This window comes from Drosophila navojoa, chromosome 2, assembly GCF_054131105.1.
Source record: "Drosophila navojoa isolate 15081-1374.11 chromosome 2, UAZ_NAV_1.0, whole genome shotgun sequence".
In the NCBI taxonomy this organism is placed as follows: Eukaryota; Metazoa; Arthropoda; class Insecta; order Diptera; family Drosophilidae; genus Drosophila; species Drosophila navojoa.
In genome coordinates, this window is record NC_142890.1 from 1,197,813 (window position 1) to 1,219,441 (window position 21,629).

The 21,629-nt window shown below is 41.5% G+C and overlaps 3 protein-coding genes across 4 annotated transcripts in view; 2 read left to right on the forward strand and 1 right to left on the reverse strand.

Annotated features, from left to right (window-relative positions):
- LOC108651688 (short-chain dehydrogenase/reductase family 16C member 6) overlaps positions 1-21,629 on the reverse strand; it is a 184,647-nt gene that overhangs the window by 27,399 nt on the left and 135,619 nt on the right. The gene's annotated exons all lie outside the window — the stretch shown is intronic.
- klg (klingon) overlaps positions 1-21,629 on the forward strand; it is a 62,762-nt gene that overhangs the window by 12,742 nt on the left and 28,391 nt on the right. Inside the window, exon 2 of the mRNA XM_018113703.3 lies at positions 2,459-2,933. Within this exon, the coding sequence (XP_017969192.1) occupies positions 2,777-2,933 (157 nt within the window). The 5' untranslated portion in view covers positions 2,459-2,776. The remainder of the gene's footprint in view (positions 1-2,458; positions 2,934-21,629) is intronic.
- Positions 12,228-13,737, forward strand: LOC108660347 (very long chain fatty acid elongase F). Its single transcript, XM_018113707.3, has 2 exons — positions 12,228-12,984; positions 13,058-13,737. Exons 1-2 carry the CDS (start codon positions 12,586-12,588, stop codon positions 13,568-13,570), a joined length of 912 nt encoding a protein of 303 aa, XP_017969196.1. The 5' UTR covers positions 12,228-12,585; the 3' UTR covers positions 13,571-13,737.

Below are 21,629 nucleotides of genomic sequence, written 5' to 3' on the forward strand. Positions count from 1 at the left end.
GGCTGTGTCATAAATTAAAGCTAAAAGAAAATTACGCGCACAGCATGCGGCCATAGATGTATGTAGTATGTAACGGGCAGGAGTTGGGGAGTAGGGAATGTTCGACTACGGGATACCTGAGGGAGAGAAAGTACGAAAACTCTAGACTAAGCCCAAAAAACCCGAGTCTAAACATCAATATTTATCGATATAATGAGAGTTTCATGAGATATTGGATGAAAATTCAAGATCTATTAAGCCTAAAGTATGCAAGAAGGATTATTTTAAAATTGAAGGCTCTAGCTTTTGTAGTTCTTGAGATCTCTCGATCTAAGATATCGACTCATTCCCCTTCCATTCAAGATTAGCTTCAGCGAAGCCTTTTATTGTCTTTCATAGTCTCCAGCCTAAAACATTCACATAGGTGTAGTACAGGGTATATAAGTCTGTAGGCCATGCAACCATAAAACTGATAACCTTGGCCAACAGCAACGTGGCCTAATGCTGAACCGTCTAAGATGACAATGGCCAATGGACAATGGATGCTGGTTATTTGTAGAGTCTCCCGCTGCGTTGCCTCTTTATATGGTGGACTGGACGGTTTTGTTTATGACTCTTTAGCACCACGTGATAAAAGCTTTTTCGGCCAGAGCCGAAGACCGAGGCCCGGCATATAAAAGCTTCCAACTTCCTGCTGACCTCCGTTCCCATAAAATACCTTACATCATTTTGAGTAATTACATGGCTAGCACAGATACAACCACATATACATATACGAATGTGTGTGTGTGTGTGAGTGAGAGGCAGCACCTCGCTTCAGTGCTGTGCAGCGTACGAAATAGATACAAATATTTTATTGCTCCTCCAGGACATGGAGCAGGGCAGCAACGAGAGAGAACCTTGCGCCGCCTCTGGCTATCCATGGCAATAATGAATACGATAGATAATTATATACATGACGTACTCTTAAACACAAGCGCAGTGACTTTAATGGGTTTGGCAACTGCAAGGGGCCCGGCCCCATCGTAGACCCTAGACTGTGGACTGTTGCCTCTAGACTGTTTTGTTCCTTCGACTCTATCGGCTCTGCTCGGCACGGACTAATCTAAATTTATAACTTTATTTTTTATGAGCAGTCGCGTATCGCCCGCAGCTCTCCACTTCAAGTTGGCCAAAAAAGAAGCGAATTTTATAGCTTTAAAGCAATTGTTATACCCTGTACTCATGGGAAACGCATAAATGGGGTATAATGGGTTCGAACAAGTGCTATACCCACTGATGTAAGGGGGCGATTTACCCTACTTATATGTGAGATGCATTTATATAGCTAGGTTCGTATTCCACTACATAGCTCTATTCTTGAGGAATTCACGATCTCGAGAACTACAAGAGCTGGGGAGTAGAGATTTGAGTTATGAGTATAGTCAGATGCTATGGGTATGTACTGAAAATCTCAGTAAGATTGTACGGCTAGAACCAGAGTTCAATCGGTCTACTTTGCATACCTCTCGCTGGTTCATTAGCATTGTAATGTGTGTGTGAATCTTTATTATACTCACACACACACACACACACAGTTATACATTTCGGTTAGGATATCTTCAGGTCAGGCACACGCTGCCAGCACCCTCTTAGTTGTTTTTGCCGTTTACTTTTTTTCGAGTCTCTGTTGTTTTTTGCCCTGCTCGAAAGTGATAATGAAATAATTTGAACTTTTTTGTTTGCTTATTTTTCTTGGGCTTACCCACAGCCAAGGGTCACACATGCAGTGGCCAGTTTTTGGTCCTGCTGCTTGCCCATTACAAAAGGCAAACTCATTAAATTATGTAAAACTTTGTCTTTAAATATGACAGCAGAGCAGAGTAGAGCTGGGCAAAGCTGGGCAGAGCTGGGCAGACCGTGGTAGGGGCCGTGTGTGCATACATGAGTATGTCCTTAAGAGCAATTCGTTATTTGACTATGAGCTTTACTGTTAAAGTTTCGTTTACTTTGGCCCTCATCCCCGTTAGGCACTTTACGTCCCCCCAATATGGGCTGCACATGCTTCTTAAGTTCCCTTTAAGTTTGCACTCCAGGGATTATTAAAAAACAAGCCTTTGCTGCGTAAATAAGCCCGCTTGATAGACGTGATGAAATTCTTGGAGTGTCAATAGAGCTAGAAATTCCTTGAGATGCATATGCATATATTGAGAACAAGCAAATCTGAGATCTTGAGATTTGATTTAATTTAAGAGTTTTAAGACTTACTATATGTTATGTAAAGAATTTTATATTTAAGTGTGAAGGAGTTCGCATTTATTTTTATATTTTTTTGACAATATTAAAAAATAGTTAAATTTGTTTTTTTTATATTTTCAAATGCTTGAAACACATCTGTTAATTTTCTGAATTTTTTTAGATACTTAGGAAACTTGTTTTTCAAATATATATGCAATATCATATTTTTAATTAATATATTTAAATTATCATCTACTTCCAGATAATTTCAAGACTTTTTGAACATTGAACCATTCAGCAAGTGAATTACTACAGAACATAAAGAACCTTTTCCCATAGGCAAATTAAGTTGAGTGCAAAGAAAATGATGTGAGGACTTTAAAAAAGCAGCGAGAAGACAGCAGCCAGAGCACAGCGCAAGAGAATTTTAAAAACCATATCAATTACAGTTGACACAACGCGAGACCACTTCAAGCAATTACAAGCAAAGGCAGCGACTGCGACTGCGACTGCGACGGCGACTGCGACGGCGACTGCGACTCCGTCTGCGTATGCGTTTAGCACTGGCAAACGCAAAACAATGAGAATCATTTTACGTAGCATACGTCGCGGGAATTTAGCGACTTCCTCAACGAGCCGACGCCCCCGCAAAATGAATTGTTCCATTTTGATTGTAATTAGCCTGGCATGGTTGCTCCACGCGCATTGCTATGCCGATGCTGCCATTTCGAATCGAGGTAAGCAGACACAAACGTGCCATCTCCCTAACTCTCCCCCTCTCTCTCTCTCTCTCACACACACACTCTCCCTCTCGCTCACTCGACCCTTGCGCTGGCTGAACAAAAGCTGCTCCATGCCACTAAAAGCATGAGTGGCCGCTGGCATTTTAGGTGAAGTTAGGCAACTGGAAGTGATGCCAGGCCCGTGCCAGAGCTTATGCATTTAACGTGTACAAGTTCATATACATATACATATACGTATATATAAATACTTTTTATTTCAAATTCATGTTTCAACAACACTTTGCTGAAAATATACCCTGTAAAATTGTGTAGTGAAAAGGAGGCACTAGAGGTAGAATCTTTGAAACTATATAAATTTACATGAATTGCTCTATTTGAAAAGTCTTTAAATGCAATTCATTTCCGATTGGGTTCAACATAAGATCTGCTTTTGGCAATTTAGCGAAAGTTCTTTGATAATAAAATTACGTGTTCCCCTTTTTTTCAACTTTTAAATCTCTTTTGTATACCTATGCAATTTGGCTTATATCTGTCATTTCTATGATGCGCATTTCAAAATTTTAATTTCCTGATTTATATGTGTAATTTCCTTGGCTTGAGAGCTTTCGCTTATATCAATTCAATTCAAGTTAATTTAAATATATGTGCTAAAATTCTTTGCGTTTTTGAAATCAATATTTATATGCATCAATTTATATAATAAAAGGGGAGTGAGAAGAGAGAAAGAGAGAGAGAGAGTGATATAAGGAGTGGGATATTAATTTTGATATTTGACTATCTACAATATATTTCTATTTGTCCATTTAAATAATTAACACCAAAGTTAAGTTCATTCATAATATATATAAAGTATATGCTATATATAGCATTTTGTATACCTATACAAAATGATGTTCTTTTATAAATTCTTATATATGAATATGCAATATATATAATATCTCATAGTCTAATATATTTTGAAAAATAACTTTCAGTTAAATATTCTACATATATACATATAAAACTTCATATAGTCATATACATATATAAACATACAACTTTAAACTACCATATCGATATTTCAAAGTATTTTTTTAAATATAATGAAGGATATTATTTAAATAAAATATAATTCGAACATTATAAACTAAAATAAAATATATGCGCTCATATGTAAGCAGCTGCTTCTTAAGTAATATGCCGGGTATATCACAGTCGAGTCGGTCATTGCGAAACAAGTTTTGTAAACTTGTTGATTAATTGTTGCATATTCTACACATTAATAATTATACAAATTTTTATAATTTACATTAAATTATATACCAACTCATAACAGATTCCATCTAATGACCAAACACTAAGCCCACTTGCCGGGTATTTCCCAGTCCATCATCAGAAAAATTACCCATTTTTTCCGCTCGAACCACATTCAGGCGAGGCCAGTTGCATTTATGTTTCTGCATAATAGAAAATACGCGAGCACGCATCTCGTGGAGCCATCGCGAGCATATTTAAATGCTAACTAAATCCGTGTGGCGTGGCCCTTGAGCACGTTGCCCTAATCGCTGGCAAACCGCTGGCCCGGGCTGAGTAAGCGTGAAAAACATTAAAACTTCGCTTAAGCGCACACAATGCAAAGCCCCGGCCGAAAGGGGGCGTGAAGGAAATGCGAGCAAAAATTTAAAAATCTCTGATGAAACCTAACAAATGTTTCAACAAATTTGCCTGCCAGCTGCGAACGGGAACAGCTGCCAAAATGCGATGAACTTTCAATTCGAAAGTTTCTAACGGGAGCAGAACCTGTGGACCTGTGGACCAGTGGACCAGACGCAGACAGAGCATCCGCTACGGCCGGGCCTGCCAGTCGCAAAATTGCGAATTCTTGAAAGAGCGCCGGGATGGGAAATGCTGGTTACATTGCGCAAATAGTTTGGCTTATCTTGGCCGCAAGTTTATCTTGGGCGACGACTTTGCTTTTCTTCTATTAGGCCATGGAAAACACGAAATAAATTGAAAGTTCAGGTGTGCGACTTTAAGCATTAAATCTGGCCGTCCAGTCCACCTGCCCGCCTGTCCGCCTGTCCGCCTGCCCACCTGGCTGGGCTATAAAAACAAATTCACATGCCAGGGCCATATTTTTTGCCTTAGCAACTTCTGCAAAAACCGAGCGACCAATCGATAAATTTAAGAGCCCAACATTTGTCTCCATTATCGCTGAAATCCAAGGCGAACGCGCGTAAAACACAACAACTAAAGGCCATGCTAGACCTTGGGGCCCAACTGATTGCGTAATACTCGTTAGCGAATCTGGCATATGTGGATCTATTTCTAGAGCTGAGATATCTCTACACTGAAACTCTTTAAAAAGTTTCTAATCTATACCAAAATTATTATGCCTAGCTTCTTTAGTGTCTTGTCACGCCCCCAGCTATCATATTTTCATATCCAGTGCTCAATTCTAAGAGCTTTCAATTATTACCCAAAAACCTATATACCCCGTCTCACTCCTCGAGCGAGTATCACACACAAAAAAAGGGAGAAATATGTGAAAACTGCGAAGCGCATAAAAGGACCATCGATGCGTGGAGCAGACTGGAATTGCCAACGTTTTTTTTTTTTTTTGGTCTTCTTCTTTTTCGTCAACCTGTAGGCGGGAGGCGTGTCCGTAACAATGGCACTGAAAAGGCGTGAACAATAATAGACGTACACAGAGAGCTGAAGCAGGAGGCGGAGGTGGTCGAGGGCGGGAGAGAGGGAGGCAAAACAAGTGAACAGCAACAGCAGCAGCAGCAGCAGCAGCAGCAGTAACTGTAAAGGTATATCACAGGTGGAAATGTGCTTTTGTCACTGATCATAAATTTTTGAACTAGCTGCGTGAGCGTGAGAGTCGCGCCCATTGCGAAGCTTCTCTATTGTTCTTGAGTGCAAAGGACAAGGCAATAAAACGTAGCTATTGACAACGTCAAATATATGTATATGTATGTGTGTGTATAGTGCTTGGCTCGCTCGCTCGTGCTTCCGCTGCAAATTGACGGCATCGCCTCCACTGGGTCATTGGGTAGTTGGATTGCTCATCGAGCAGCCAAACAGCATTAGCTGAAAAGTCCTTAACGGCAGCGAGATTCGTGTGGCCTGACCCATTTTCGCAGTCATATATTTCGCAGCATTCCCTGCAAAGAAGCACTTAGCACACACATCAGCTGACAATAGTCTATACAGTTATGTTATTGCAAATAATAGTGAACTGCATCACACGTAGACCTGCCCGAGAAATCCTCACTCTCTCCCTCTCTCTCCCCCTCTCTCTCTCTCTCTCACTTTCCCGCCCCTTTGTTAGTTTTGTTTGGCATTTTAAGTGATTTCACTTAAATTTTCATAACAAAACATGAAGAGTGCGTGCTCGGGCGCTCGTGTATGCTGAGCACGATGTACAGCAACAGTGGCCGAGATTGGATGAGCGAGTGAGTCGAGGTGAGAGGATGAGCCTCTACATGCATGTTCTAGCTGTCATACACACTTGTTTATATACATACATCTATTTTGTATGCCCTTTGTAGAATGAGTGAAGTGGGTATGCACTGAACGCTAGAGGCTAGACGAGGAACAGCAGAATGAGTTATGATGCTGTATTATATAATGCATACATCTCGAAAACTATAAAAGCTACTGGCTTGACATTTGAAATATAGCTGCTTATACACTAAATACACTTCAATTAATAATTCTTCATCTAATATATAAACGGAAATTTATGATATTGATAAATAATAGCAAATTTTAGCTGATTTTGCTGTGAATCTTGCAAACAATGTAAGCTAGAGCCTCTCTAAAAATATATGTAGGCTTTTGTGATCTGTACAGTGTTAGGAAATATTTCCATTTTTAGATCCATCAGACATTCTAGGTCTAATTTAGTAGGCTCAAGCTCAACTTTTAAGAGTACGGACTTCTGCTTTAGTCCATACACAAACGTTTTTCTTTCCCAGTCTATATCTATATGTATAGCGGAGTCCCTCATAATATCTAAAGAAACTGATATCAGAAACGCCTTCACAGGGTATTTGCCAGCGTGCATTATGACCTCGCAGTATTCTTGTTTGTACAGATTTTTCTACAGATTTTTTGTGCTGCAAAACCGCATTTTATATGTTTTGCTTTTGTAAAAAATTTTTCATAGATTTAGTTTTTTGCTATACGCACGCCCCTGCAACACACATTCCAGGCACACACACACACATTCATGAGAAACATGTTAGCATAGCAACGAGCGCAGACTCCATATATAGAGATTCAGATCCAGCGAACAGGGAGCAGGCAAACTGCATGACATGTTGTACGTGTTTATATGCAGTTGCCTTGCCTGCCTTCTGTTGCTGTTGCTGTCGCTGTCGCAGTTGCTGCGGCTGTCGCTGCCAACGTCGGCGTCGACGTCGACGCCTGCTTGCCATCTGTTCGCGCGCTCATCCGTCCAAATGCTGGGCTACGCCCCGCTGTGGTTGTAGTATTATATTTGCGAATCCCTTTGGGTATGTTGGCAGCAATAAATTTTCATCAGTCCTACAGCTCTTTCTCTCTTTCTCTCTTCCTCTTCCTCATCCTCATGCCACTCCCCTTCCTTCAGTTGCCGCTGCTGTTGCAGCTATTTTTCCTACTTCACGCCAACCGCGCCTCCATCACCATTAACTAACAAACAGCAACACCAGCAACAACAACAACAACAACAACCACAAGCAACGCCCAGCACTTGGGTTGTTGACTAGGCCGGTTCCAGCTCCGTAGATGTAGCCGGGCAACAAATCTCTGGCTCAGCTGGCATGTTCTGTTGCGGCTTTTCACGAATGCGATTTGATTGTTTGTCATATTTTTACGAAATCGTTTCTATTACTGCCGCGTGCCTAGTGGCAGGTCCAGGGATTTGGCTTCTTGTGTCCTGTGCGCGATAGCGAAATAAATCTGATTGATTTCGAATTAATAGTAGGCCATATAAATTTCGAACGGTGTCAGCTGTGTGGGTGTCTCTTCTTATAGAGCTAGAAAAGTATTCTGCATTGACAGAGATACATAGCTTTAGATATAGGTACATATATCTGCATAAAGTGGTACAACTATCTGTAGAGTGTAACAGGCAGAAGCGGGCCTGTGTGAATTCATCATTCTTTAACTTTACCCCTCAACTTGTCTTATTACCTATGTATATCAGATATGAATATAGGGTCTATAGAAATTTAGACATTCATATAGCAGTCTATCTGACCTCATCCACCTTATAGTCAAGTTTGTTTTTCGGAGCACGAAGAGTTCATATTTACTTAGTTACTAAACGATAAAATACATATTTAAGTAATCGATAAATATCGATATACTCAAAGCATACTATATCTAGTATGCTATACAGCCAACACTGGCGGGATCTTATAGTAAGTCTGAATTATCTCAAGTCATGAAGTCAAATGTTTGATATATAGGTTCCGTAAAACACAAACCCGAGAAACACTCTACTTCAGATTCCGACTTTCCCTAAATACTGAAATCATTTCTTATCCAAATACATTTGAAATAAGCATTACCTTATATATTAACAGAAAACAATGCTGCACCTGGGTATTTCAAAGTCTTGCACATCCGTCTATAGCAACATTTTTGCTTTCAAATCACCTTTCAAAGCACGTTCATGACTCATTTCCTTTCCATTGAATGAGCTAAGCTGTCTCAGGGCCAAGCTCCTTTGTAGCGACGAAATGCTGCGACACTGCAGTGAGCACTCTGTATGCCTCGTTAGTTCGTACCTAAAAATATGCTACAGAAAATACTGAAAGAGATTTTTTATACAATTCCATCTGAGGCAAAAATCAATGGCAATTGGCAATTGCCGAAAGCACATGGAAAATCTCTGCAGTTTTCTGGCATTTAACTTCGCCTTGGCGCTGCTGAAGTCATTATCACGGCAATAATTAGCAACAGCTGCCGAGTTACAGTTACGTTTACGCTTACATTCCTGAAATGCAAATGCAAATGGCTGTGTAATGACGACAGCACGAAAGCGTTTTTTTTTTCCCTTTGGCGATAGTCGCAACTGCAACTGCAGCAACTGTTCAAGCCGTTAAGAGAGCGATGAGGGAGAGGGGGAGGGAGAGGTGGAGTTGTTGACAATTCTCTGGCAGGCGGAATGCAGCGTGAGCTAATTAACACGCCCATTGAAAGTAATATGCTGATAGCAATACAATACTCTCAAGTGAGATAAATACAGGTGGAGAGACGGAGCTGCTGAACGAGCTGTGGATAGGTGAGGAGCCTGAGAATAAGCTATAGATAGGAGAAAAAAGAACAACTGGAGAGATTGATAAATGTTGGAGCTGGAAATATTAAAAATTGAAATTGCTAAATTTTGTAATAGGAACATAAAATAGACAATTTGAACTTTAAAGTATACGGAATATATGTGATGTTCCGTAAGCTGCTTTCATGCTGTCATGACTATGGTGGATAATGGTATATTAAATATTTCGACGACCACAAGAATGAAGGAATGCAGTAAAGTTTATAGATGATATAGAGAGTTTCGCTTGCAAAGAGGTATAAATGATTGATTATATATGGAATAGAAGTTATGCAGGAATGGCGTAAAGTCAATAGATGATATAGAGAGTTTAGACTGTATGGAAGGTAGAGGTATAACTGATTATATATGGGGTAGAGGCTATGGAGGGCTTTGACTGCATATAGGATGCACAAATACACAGCCTTTAGAATGTATACAACTGAAAGAAGGTATAAAGGGTATAGTGTAAAGCTTTTATAGCTTATATAGAGAATATAAAAGGCCATCACATAGAAGTTTTATATCATATAACTATTCCTAACTGTTGCTGGGAAGAACTATGCCGTTTCAAAAGGTTCAAAGACTCCAAGCTCGTTATCGTTCATCTTTCTAAAGCCCGGAGCTCAGCTCAATTCATTATTGCTCAAGCAAAAGTATACTCAATTTGCTTTTGTATAATCATAAATTACTGGAAAGATCTAAAGAGACTGGACATGCATATATTCCTATGAACTCAATGGAAAGCTCAATGATAGCTAGTAGTAGAAGATAGAGCTCTATCTATGTTGGAAGACATAGTATAAAGAATGCAATGCCCCAACACATTATCCACACTTCAAACTCGTGGAGTACGCTGCATATAGCCTGCAGTTCAAATTGCATTCCTCCAACTTCAATGACATCGAAACTAATCTCGATGCGTCAAAGGAGCTAAGTCCAGCAAGTTAAGCTGGAGTCTAGACGTGGTCAAATTAGCCAGCCAGGCGTAGCTTGCTTGCAATTCATATGTTTTTTACCACAGCTCTAAAAGTGTATAAAAATTAAATATTTGAAATGCCACCAAAGAGGCACACACACACACACACATGGAATTACAGAGAGAATTGCTATGTGGCACGAAATGTTTGCAGCACGTCACAAAAGTTTCCTGTTGAATTTCCCTTCATTTCCTGCCAAAAGAGAGATTATTATTATATTCATTCAGTGAGCCATGATTACAGAGGATAGAGAGAGAGAGATAGAGTGAGAGAGAGAGAGAGAGCAAGAGACAGTTGCTTGGCCGTGTGGCACGTTCATTAACGCATCATTTATGGAGCAAACGCAGCAGAGGCGAAACGGCTCAAGGTGGCTGGCGGAAAGACGGCTCAAGGACTGACCATTTACTCGTATATCCTTGAAGCAGTTCAAGGCCTTGGCCAAGCTGAAGCAACATCGTCATCGTCATCGTCGTCATCGACATCGACATCATCAGCGCAGTCGTCTCGTATATTTGCATACTTCCGGCAAAAGGCAAACGGCGAACGGCGAACGGCGAAATGATTACCATTATTATTTTTGTTGTTTGCTGTGGCCATAAACGTTGGCATTATGGTTATTACACTACCAGCGGCACACTTTACATTGCCAACAAGCCACGTTCCAAGACCAATGGAGTAAGGCGAATGCCGTACGGCGTACGGTGTACGGCGTACGGCGAATGGCCGCCAACAGTCATGCGGTTATGGCTTATTTGTGCAAATGAGCTGCTGCAGCTCGTTTATTGTCATATTCCGCTGAACGGCAGCTGCCAGCTAAATGCAAATGTTTCCCCTTGGCCCAACAAGGTGCTAGGGACAACAGCACCAGCAGCAGCAACAACTACAACAAGGCCGTATGCTAAGGTCGTCTATCCTATCTAGATTGATCCATGTTCGGTTGAGCTTAATTGTCCTTTGATGTGTGCAGAGAGCGAGCTCAAGAGCTGTCCGTCAGGGCCAGCTGATGCATATAACACTCGTTCATGCTTCGAATGGCAACTAAATTCATTAAGAAATCAAAGCTTATCGATGTGACAGGCCTCAATGGGGGAAGCCAGCCATTTATAGGCCTATCTGAGGAGGAGCGGTGGAGTGATTTAATTGTTTTTCAGTGTATTCACATTTGATGAATTCAAGGTTGATGATGATTAATGCTGGGTAAAATTCTAGCCTTAGATAGTCATTGGATTGAATCATTATATTAATCTATCTACTTGGAACTATCTGCAGATGACAGCAACTGCAACTGTTTAAGACAAATAAAATAAATTTTTCGGGAAAGGGAATCTAATCTAAAACTGAATTTGGGCTTAAGTTATCAAAGAGTGTAACTATTATATGGTATATCCATAATTACAGCTGAATTTTAACTTAGGATATCAGAGAGTGTAAATATCTTATGGTATATCTATAATATATATCCATGATTTATCTAATGTAATATGAATTCCGTGCACTATAACGGCATTACGGCAATTTCCGGCTTTTTGCTTTCGCCTTCTGATCTTCTTTTTAACAATCAGCAGAAACATTGCTCCATTATATTTATTTATATCATTTTTAAAAATTTTGAAATAATATAAAAATAAAACTTACCTATATAGCCCCTATAGAAGCCCCATATAATACTGTAAATAATCATGAAAAAGAAGTAAAGCTATAGAGGCTACATTATATATGCTTATATGAGTGGGTAGAACTATAGCTCCATCCAACGGCATATATTATGAAGTAATTCCAACAGTTAAAAGTTTCCTTGCGAAAACACTCCAGCTTGGTATATAGTATGGCTCCTCCCATAGATCATAGCAGCTTATCATGGTATGCTCTACACTCTCCAAGACATATGTAGAGTGCATATAAAAACCAATATGCCCCATGTTAAGCCCCCCTGAGCTCTCACATAGGGTATGTAATACATTTTAGCATTTCGTAATAGTTTCAGCAAACGAAACTAAATTAGCAGATAAATATTGATCGGCATTAGCGCCTAGTATTGAAGGCGTCACTGTTCTGTCGTCATTCGGCTGCCGCCGGGGCCAATGGTTAAGTGCTGAAATTCCATTGCTGGCAACATTTAGCTCCGGGGTCAATCGGGCGCTGGTTGCGATTCTCATTTAGCGGTCATTACCATACGCAGCCGTCCTCAGCGAGCAGCAGCTGAGCACGTGGAGCTACCCGCGCTGCTTGGCCACAGAAGACTCTCGACTTTCGAGCTGTGCAAAACGCAGAGGCAATTCGTGTTGTCATTCAATCAGGAGCAGGAGCAGCAGTAGAAGTAGAAGTAGAAGAAGTTGTAGCAGTAGCAGTTGCAGAGAGTCCAGTGAGTCCGATGGCGCCAAATGTGATTAGCCACCTGTATTGCTTGGCGCGGGATCTGTACGACCAGCACAAGGACCCGCGCGTCGAACATCTGCCACTCACGACGAACTGGGTCAGCGTGCTGTTGATCATCGCCGCGTATCTGGCATTCGTGCTGCACTTTGGCCCCAAGTGGATGGCCAAGCGGGAGCCGTTCGAGCTGAAGCTCGTGATGCAGCTGTACAACGTCGTCCAGGTGGTGGCCAACTCGCTGCTGTTCGTCTACGGGCTCTACTACTCGGTGCTGCAGCCCGGCTACAGCATGAGCTGCCAGCCCGTGGACCACAGCAACACGTCGCCGCAGATGATGAGACTGATCTACGGATCCTATGGCTACTATCTGCTCAAGTACCTCGATCTCTTCGACACGGTCAGTGAGGGGCCTCGTCAGGCGACAGCCGAGCGCCGCTTAGCTTAGCTCACCTTTGCTTCCTCTTTCGCAGGTGTTCATAGTGCTGCGCAAGAAGAACTCGCAGGTGAGCTTCCTGCACGTCTACCACCACGCCGGCATGGTCTTTGGGGTCTCCGTGTTCATGACCTTCCTGGCCGGCTCGCACTGCACCATACTGGGCGTGATCAACCTCCTGGTGCACTCCGTGATGTACGCCTACTACTTCGCCAGCTCGCTGGGCGCCGTGAAGCACCTGCTCTGGTGGAAGCGTCACATCACCCAGCTGCAGCTGCTGCAGTTCGGCTACCTGACGCTCCACTTCCTGCTCGTCATCGTGCGCAATCCCTGCAAGTTCCCCGTCATGATCGCCTTCGTCGGCTTCACACAGAACATCTTCATGTTCTCCATGTTCTTCGACTTCTATTACAAGACCTACATACGCAAATCCAAGCCGGCAGCTCTGACGGAGGCCCAGTTTGAGATTGAGACTGACATTGAAACTGAGATTGAAACTGAGACTGAGACGAGGGCGACATCAGCAGAGGCCAAGGCGAAACTCAGTTGAGCTCGACAGCGACAAAGCGAAATTCTAAGTTTTAAGTTCCCTATGTTGATGCCTATGCATCTATATTCAAATATGCACCGATATATACGCACACACATATACATATACATACGTAGTCGGCCTAAGCTCACCCGATATGAATAAACATCGTTTTCACTGGCCTTGAATTCAGCGGACTTCCAAATTCCAACCATTCCGGGTGGGGCGGCCACAGAAAACCTCCGAGCGAGCCACCTTGATTGAATTAAGGTTTTCCGAGCAATCAATCGATAATCATTCGATTTCCCACTTCAAATATGGATGCCTACTGCGATGCGGACCATGTTTTTCCTGTTTTCAGTTCCCTGTTCTCTGTTCTCTGTTCTCTGTTCTCTGTTGGGGTTTTTCGGGTTTTTCGTGCCTTGTTTCCTCTTCTGCTTTTGCCAAATACATTAAAACTTTTCTAATAATAAAGTTCGGCAGCCGAAACCAAGCGTAAATATTGAGAACGGAAACTCAAAAGACATGTTCAGCAACACACAGAGAGAGAGAGAGAGAGAGAGAGAGAGGGAGCGTGACTGAGAGTGAGAGAGAGAGAGATGGCTGTTCCCAGCATCTTTAATTGTAACAAACATCGACAGCACGAAGCGCATGCAAATTTTGTATTGTAAATTATTTAATATCCATTTGATAGTTCGCAGTTTTTCATTCGTTGCGCTCCATTTGCCTTAATTCCGCCACGGATTTAAAGCGATTAAGAACTTTTATCGTTTTCATCAATGCAAATTCGTTGCCGCCATTATCTCGGCTATAATTTCATTTAATTGAGATTATATCGGCCTTAAATACTTTTTACATTCCCCACATACACATATGTATGTGCATGCATATACTCGTATATATATGTAAAAGGTATATTATTTTAATGAGATATCATGAGCGAGCGAAAATCACATAACTTTTATACCCTGCAATCAGTGGACGGCTCTGTGGTGGTGTATGTAATAGGCAGAAGAAGTTTTAATTGATCTGAGAAGATAGTCTTTAGAAAATCGCTAAAGACATCTTCTTCTTGTTGCTTATGTTCTTCCGCGCTTACATTCGTTTAGCTAGAAATCATATATTGTTGTTATCGATGTTAATCGATATTTCAGTCAAATGTAACTTGAAAACCACATCAAGAAGCATAGATGGAGCTCTGATATCTAATTAATACAAGTACGGGACAATATAACAAACTTAAGTTTCTAAATATTTCAAGTAAATTGCCCGCAAATCTAAAAATTATCTTATTTTCCAAACTATATTTGGTATGCACAGAAATTTTATTATCAAATACATCTACTGCAAGTTTCATTCAAATTATGCAACTGGATCCAGAGTTACGTCAGGCTATATTTCATAGTAGGGGATGCTATAAGTAGCAATAATGATTCCACTACCAATATACATACACATGTACGTCTCATAGAGTAAGCCCAGACTGATTTAGGCACTCTCAAACCTGCCGCAGTGTATCTGCTAGTCGTGCATGCCCAACCGTAGCGCACACAACTTTTTTGTCACAGTAAATACTTTTAAATATACGCTCTCATTGCTCGTCGAGCATTTGTAGTTGCCTCGCAGACACCTGCGCACTCATTCCCTAAGCAATTTTGTTAATTTGTAAGTACATGGAATCGTAATTAAGTGCAATTTGAAATCTGTGACAGGCAAACACGCATACAACAACGGCAGCTAAATAATTAACGAATAAATCAAAGTAATTAACTTTGGGTCATCATGCAACAGGTTGAGGGGGGTCGCAGTAGCAGCTCGCGCTGAGCAGGAGTCGGAGTCAGACACGCACATGTGAAAACTTATCTGCGTCCAGTAATTGGCCGAGCCATGAAACAGTGCGGCACATAGTCCAACGCAATTAGTATTGAGGTTGGACTTGGCTAATCGAAGAAGCATGCGAGGGCATTAATAATGCAGCGAGCAGCTAATGCACTGCTAATGCTGGACAAGTTGACACCCTCGCTCCCAGATACCCTAGCCCGGCTGTGTGGGCTCCGGCTCGGGCGACTTTGTGTTTGACTTTGACAAAGTTTCCAATCTGCCAATGGGCGACGCAACTTTGATCAATTTCTGCAGCCTCGCCGCTCCCGATCCGCCCTCGACTTGTGGCCACACGGCGAGCCGAGACTCGGGACTTGAGACTCGAGTAGTTCCATACTTCATTGAACTTTGAACAAGCCAACGCAATCGCCTTCGCCTTCTGTATTGCAGGACAAAGTTTTTACTGCTCACACACACATACACACACAGAGAGAGACACACTCTCACACACACACACACACCTTCGTCATAAATCAATACAGTTGAATTTTTCGTGCATCGTTTGAGTCCATTTGGCCATCCGCACTCCTTTCGAGTGCTGCTCCGCAAGGCGCTTTCAATTGGCTCCGCTCGAAGTTCTCCAGACTTTGCTCACAGTCCGACCGGGCCAAAATATTATAAATTCTGCTTAGTGCGTTAAAAGTCTCTGCTCAGCTGCAGTTAGCAAGCTCTTGACAATATATACATACATACACATACATACATATACATGCTGTAAAACTGAGCAATAGTAAGTCCTGTACTTTAACCAAGTCCTTGGAAGTATGGCCCACTTACAGAAACGCATTTCTGTTGCGAATGCGAGCTACTGTAATGCTTTTTTATAGCCCAGGCAAAGGCAAAACCTTGGGGCAGCCGAATGGCTGTTGCGATGGATGGAAAGGAAAACTACAATAACTGAAATATAAATACATTTTATTTAGTTTCATTTGGGCTTCAGCCTAATGGAAAATGAAAAAATACACTAAAATAATTTCGCTAAAAACTGTGTTGTGGGCAGCAGTAGGCGTGGTCCAGCCCATTTGCATTATTTGTGTTTATGTTGTGGATCAACAGCTGAGCTGATCTAGTTCTATTCAGTGGGTCTCTGGCGCAAACGGATCCCCTGAACAATGATTGGAGTAAGTGAATAGAGACTGAATGGAGACTGGCGCAGAGAAGACGTAACTTTCCTCTATGAATACCCTGGAAAGTGAGCTAACCCATTCAAGTTTTACTGACCTTTATAACAAATGAATAGATCTAGTTCTAGTCTATTCTACATGCATATATAAACTCAAATCTTAGCTAGAATTTACCACACAGCTGCTCTCGGCTAGAGTCCGGGTATACCCAAGTCGTTCCAATTGAACCTTTCCTCTGCCATAACTTGCTTTTAATTCTAGGCAAGGCATAAAGAGGCAATTATCAGCTAGTGTTTTGAGCCATACTAAGGCTTAGTATTTGCAACTAATAAGACTCATAGGACTGCCGAATTGTATGATAAATCATGGCCGAGCTCGTAAATAAACAAAGTATTTAATGCGAAAAAAGTAAAATGCAAATTGTGAACACCGCAAATATTTTACTGGCGGCAAGTGGAAGTGCAATAAATTTGCTGCACGGGCGGATGCTGCAGCTGCAGCCAAAAGCTGAAACAGAAACTGGAACTGAAACCGAAACAGTAGCAGGAGAAGAAGAGCTCTGCTCTGTTCTATGGTGACTATGGTCGTCGCGGTGTGCGACATGCTTGAACTCAATGGGGCCAGGGGCAGGGGCAGGGGCAGGGGCAAGGGCAGGGCTAGGCGACTTCCTGCAAATGTCAATGTGTTGCGCTCCAATATGGTTGATGTTGTTGTTGTTGTTGCTGGCGCACGTTTGCACCCAAAATGCACTAAACATAAACTAAAAGCAACAATACTAACGACAACAACAACAAGTTGCAAACCACACACCCACAGCAACCAAACTGTGAAGGCAACCCTCGCTCTGCTTAATAACTTTGTTTTTTTTTGGAAGCCACGCAACTGCGGCCAAGTCCAAAACTTTGCAACTCTGTTTCGACCTGGCCCGCACAGCTTCATGCAATTTCCATCGAACCAACAAATATAAATTTATTATTAAAAGTGCGAGTGCTCCTGTCCATAAACCACTCTATTTTAGGGCAGAGTGTGTGAAGCGGTGACACTAATGGACAAGCAGCAAGCATATGCAAAATTGTCAATGTAGAAGGGAATTTAAGGGAAAAGACTCCAGATGAGACTGTCCAAGTAGGAGTTACACTCCATAGACAACTAAACTCTAGGTATAGACAGGGATATACCATATGAGAAAGGAGGCAATAGTGCTTGACTTGGAGAGAAGACTGGAGAGCAAACATAGAAATAGATATAGCTGAGTATGTTATTGATTGCTTAGAAGATTCTGTTTGACTAGGAGTTACTCGAGTTTCCATATACTAAATACATGCATTCATATATAGGTGTGTATGAGAAGAGAGACAATAAGAGGAGATTGCTTGAATAGGAGTTACTTAGGCGTCCATCCTGAATAAAGATGTAGAATAATATGAGAAATAAATAAAGTCCAACCAAGACTTCTTGACTAAGAATTTAGAAGTACTTTATGCTTCACATTATTCTACATACATACTAAGTATTTATAAGTACTTTATTCTACATACGTATATAGCTTAATTCGTATATAGAAGTCCTATATGACTCAGATTGATTACGAGTTAATATAGAGTTATATACAGTTATTGCATATATATTGTAGAGGAGACCCTACACTCGATTGCATAGACTTTCAAGTCAAAAGGAGAAGAAAGAATGGGTGATTGGATGAGAGTTCCTAAGTGGAAGTTGCTCTACAGTCCAGCAGTCCAATCGCTCAGCATTATCCTACATTCAGACATCTTCAACTCCAAATCACAGTTCACACAGCTTTGTCAAAGGTCTTGAATCTTGAAGTTATTATAGAGTTTTTTAGCCTACTTGACTTAATCAACTGAATCTCCATAAAATTTTAAATCGATTTAATGAAAATGCTTAGTTATAAAGAACGGACGGAGAACCATATACACGGAGAGACAGACAAAAAGGTGGAGGGCTAGACATATAGACGGACGGATAGTCGAGTACATGAACAGACGGTAAGGAGGATAAAATAGCCAGATAAAATAGCCGGATAGATAGAAAAACAGACCGAAGGACTGGCGTATGCACGGACGGACGGCGGAGGGCAAAGAAACTTGAAGCTAATGTAGCTTAGTCAACTGGTATAATATACATGGACACATTCACTCCAAGCGGGACACTTACCTATGTCCACAATCACTCATCTTGAGTGACCGGCGTAATTCTGGGCAAGTGTTGCACTCTCATTTCGCATATTAAGTGAAGGGGTTGGGAAATGGTTTGACCCGTCAGTTAGCTGGTGCTTTAATTTGCTCCTTCTCACATAATTTGCTGTTCTTTTATTTTGTGTGTTTTAATAATTCACACGGTCGCGCGTAAATTTTGACAAAAAAGAAGGAAAAGGCATGGCAGGGAAATTAAAAATACGGCGCAGTGCTATGAAATTGTTTCTGGGGACAGAAGGGAAATGTAAAAGGATTGCTCTGACAGCCTTTCTAATTGCTTTGTTTTACTCGTGACTCTAATTAAAAAATGTACTTTACGACTTTGCCACGCCGCTGCGAGAGTCGCGTCTCTAATGACAGCCAAACGGGCGGACACCCGGAATTCGGAATCCGGAATCAGAAACAGGCATCCGGCAACCCGAACCGAAGTGTACGCCGCAACAGCAACAACAGAAACGGCGGAGACTTGATGTTGTCTATGGTATTAAATGAAATTGCCAATCCAAATATGAAAAACCTTTGGAATAACACCCAAAATGACCAGAAACACTGCTAAATTGCTTTCATTCTCGCTTTGCCCGCTCTGGGAGCTTAGCATTCGCGCTCATTTATAAGCCGCAATATGCTGAATCTGGCCTAAACCTAATGTCCTGATAAAAAAAAGGCAACTGCCTGCATATTTTTCATAATATTTAAATGACGATGATTTAAGTCAGGGCGCCAAGTAAATAAAGAGAAAGTACTGCATAAGACTCATTCGAGTAAGGCCTTAAGGGTGTACCAAAAAACTTAAAGGTTTATCAACAGAGGCGGACAACCCTCAGCAAGGCTGACCTAGCTATGGAGAACTGTAGAAGACATGGCATTTCGATTAGGGATATTCCCAAGAGAGATATAGATATAAATTTAAGGTAATTTATAGATGAGCACGGTTAGCTGTAAAGCTCTTGAGGACCGGCTCTATCTCAGAAGTCGTTCATAAATGGAATATGTCTATATTTTCAATCGCGAAAAAGACGAGCCATGTACAAATAATTATCAGAACTATTTCAAATCTTAATTTACTCTATATGCATACATAATATGTCATGTAACGTTATGAAACCAATATACTCCTCTTACTACTCGAATGAGCATAAGATAAGTAATGCAAAATATATTGCGAAATGCAAATCGGGCTTTGACAATTTAATTAGCTCACAACTTTGGGTGCCAAGTCTAAGAGAAACCCTTTCGTAGTCATACCTGTGACTGAGTCGGAGTACCGGCTTGGACTGAGCCTGAGCTAATTATACGTTTTGCCTAAGTGGCCAGGAGATAATCTATAAAAAGAATTGATGGCCAAGCGAACAATCGACGAGAGATATCAGCGTTTTTTGTATGCTTTTGCTATGGTTTTTTCTGCTTTGTGGAATTGTGGGATTTGTGTCGGACAGCAGGAGTAGCAGGAGTAGCAGCTCTGCCCTGGGCACTCTCGAGAAATCAGGCATTCGTTACGAGCATTTTACTTCGATTAGTTTGCTGCTCGATTTTAGGCCAAGCCATGTTCAGGTCAGCATTCGTTTGATTGCCAATGGAAACTTTTCTTAAATATATATATTTTTTTTACACACACATACATACGTATGTGTGTATGTACAGGTGCATCTCGTGTGCCTGGACCATGTATGTGTTGTGTTTCTGTGTATTTACTCAATGCTTGGCTGTTGTATGTCCGTAAATTGGAAAAGTTTCCTGCTGCGGCACATTCACTATTTGTATTTAGTTTTTTGCTCAAGAGATTTAGTTTCAAGGCAGCTTTAATATTCATCACACGAGCAATTTGGAGAAACTATGGGAGAGAGGGGAAAATAAACAAATGGGGGGAAGGGGTGGGTAGAGCAAATAGAAGGGAGAGAAGAAAAATTAAGAAGGGAAAGTGAGAGAAGAGATATAAGTTGAGACGAGATGAAGAGGGGAGAGACAGGAAAGGGAAAACGGAGAGAGAAGAGATATGTGAAGAATTGAGACGGAATAAACCTTAAAGAGGAGGGTAAAGACTGGAGATTGAGGAGAAAAAAGAGATAAAAGAGAAGGAAAAACAAAGGTATGGGAAAAGGAAGAGAGGAAGCGAAGGATCTATAGAGTTAGAGACAAACGAAATATGATATGAATAGTGTGAGAAGAAAGAGAGAAAAAGAAACGAATGGAAGAAGAGATAGCGAAAGCGAGAAAGCTTAAGTTCTAGATAAGGATAATGAGAATGAGAAAAGAAAAGAAGTTGAAGAAGTTGAGGGAGCGCGAATAAAATCAATTGAAGAGAAAACTAAACAATGGCAGCCAGCGAGAGACATAACCGTAAAGAGAGGGACTTACCGAGATTCACTTACCTATCTATTCTGCTAAGCTGCATTAAATATTTAGCTAAACTTAATTTACTTATTGGGATTTTCACACGAGAGGCCCACACACACGCACAGTTCATAGAATCGCGCTTAAATTTAGAATTGAGTCTCTAATGCGGTCTGAGGCGTCTTTAGCCGAGTCAGAGAAATCAGAGTCGGAGTGTGCCAAGGCGTTAAAGTGAGGCACCCCCCTGGGACGGCTCGCTGACGGGGTGGGCGGGGCCGTCTGCTGTCGAGTGTCTCTTTATCGCAATGAGAGCTGCGCAGTTGTCAATGAATTTTCAGATAGCTAGCAACCCATAACAAATTGAGATGCTAAGCAGCAGCAGCAGGAGCAGCAGCAGGAGCAGCAGGAGCAGTGTCTTTACCTTTTAGCTCCACACAATCGCAGGGAGATGGCAACGCTTGCGTATTCATGACAAAGGCGCTATATAAATTACGCAGGCTACAATCAAAAGCCGCCCCCTTGGCA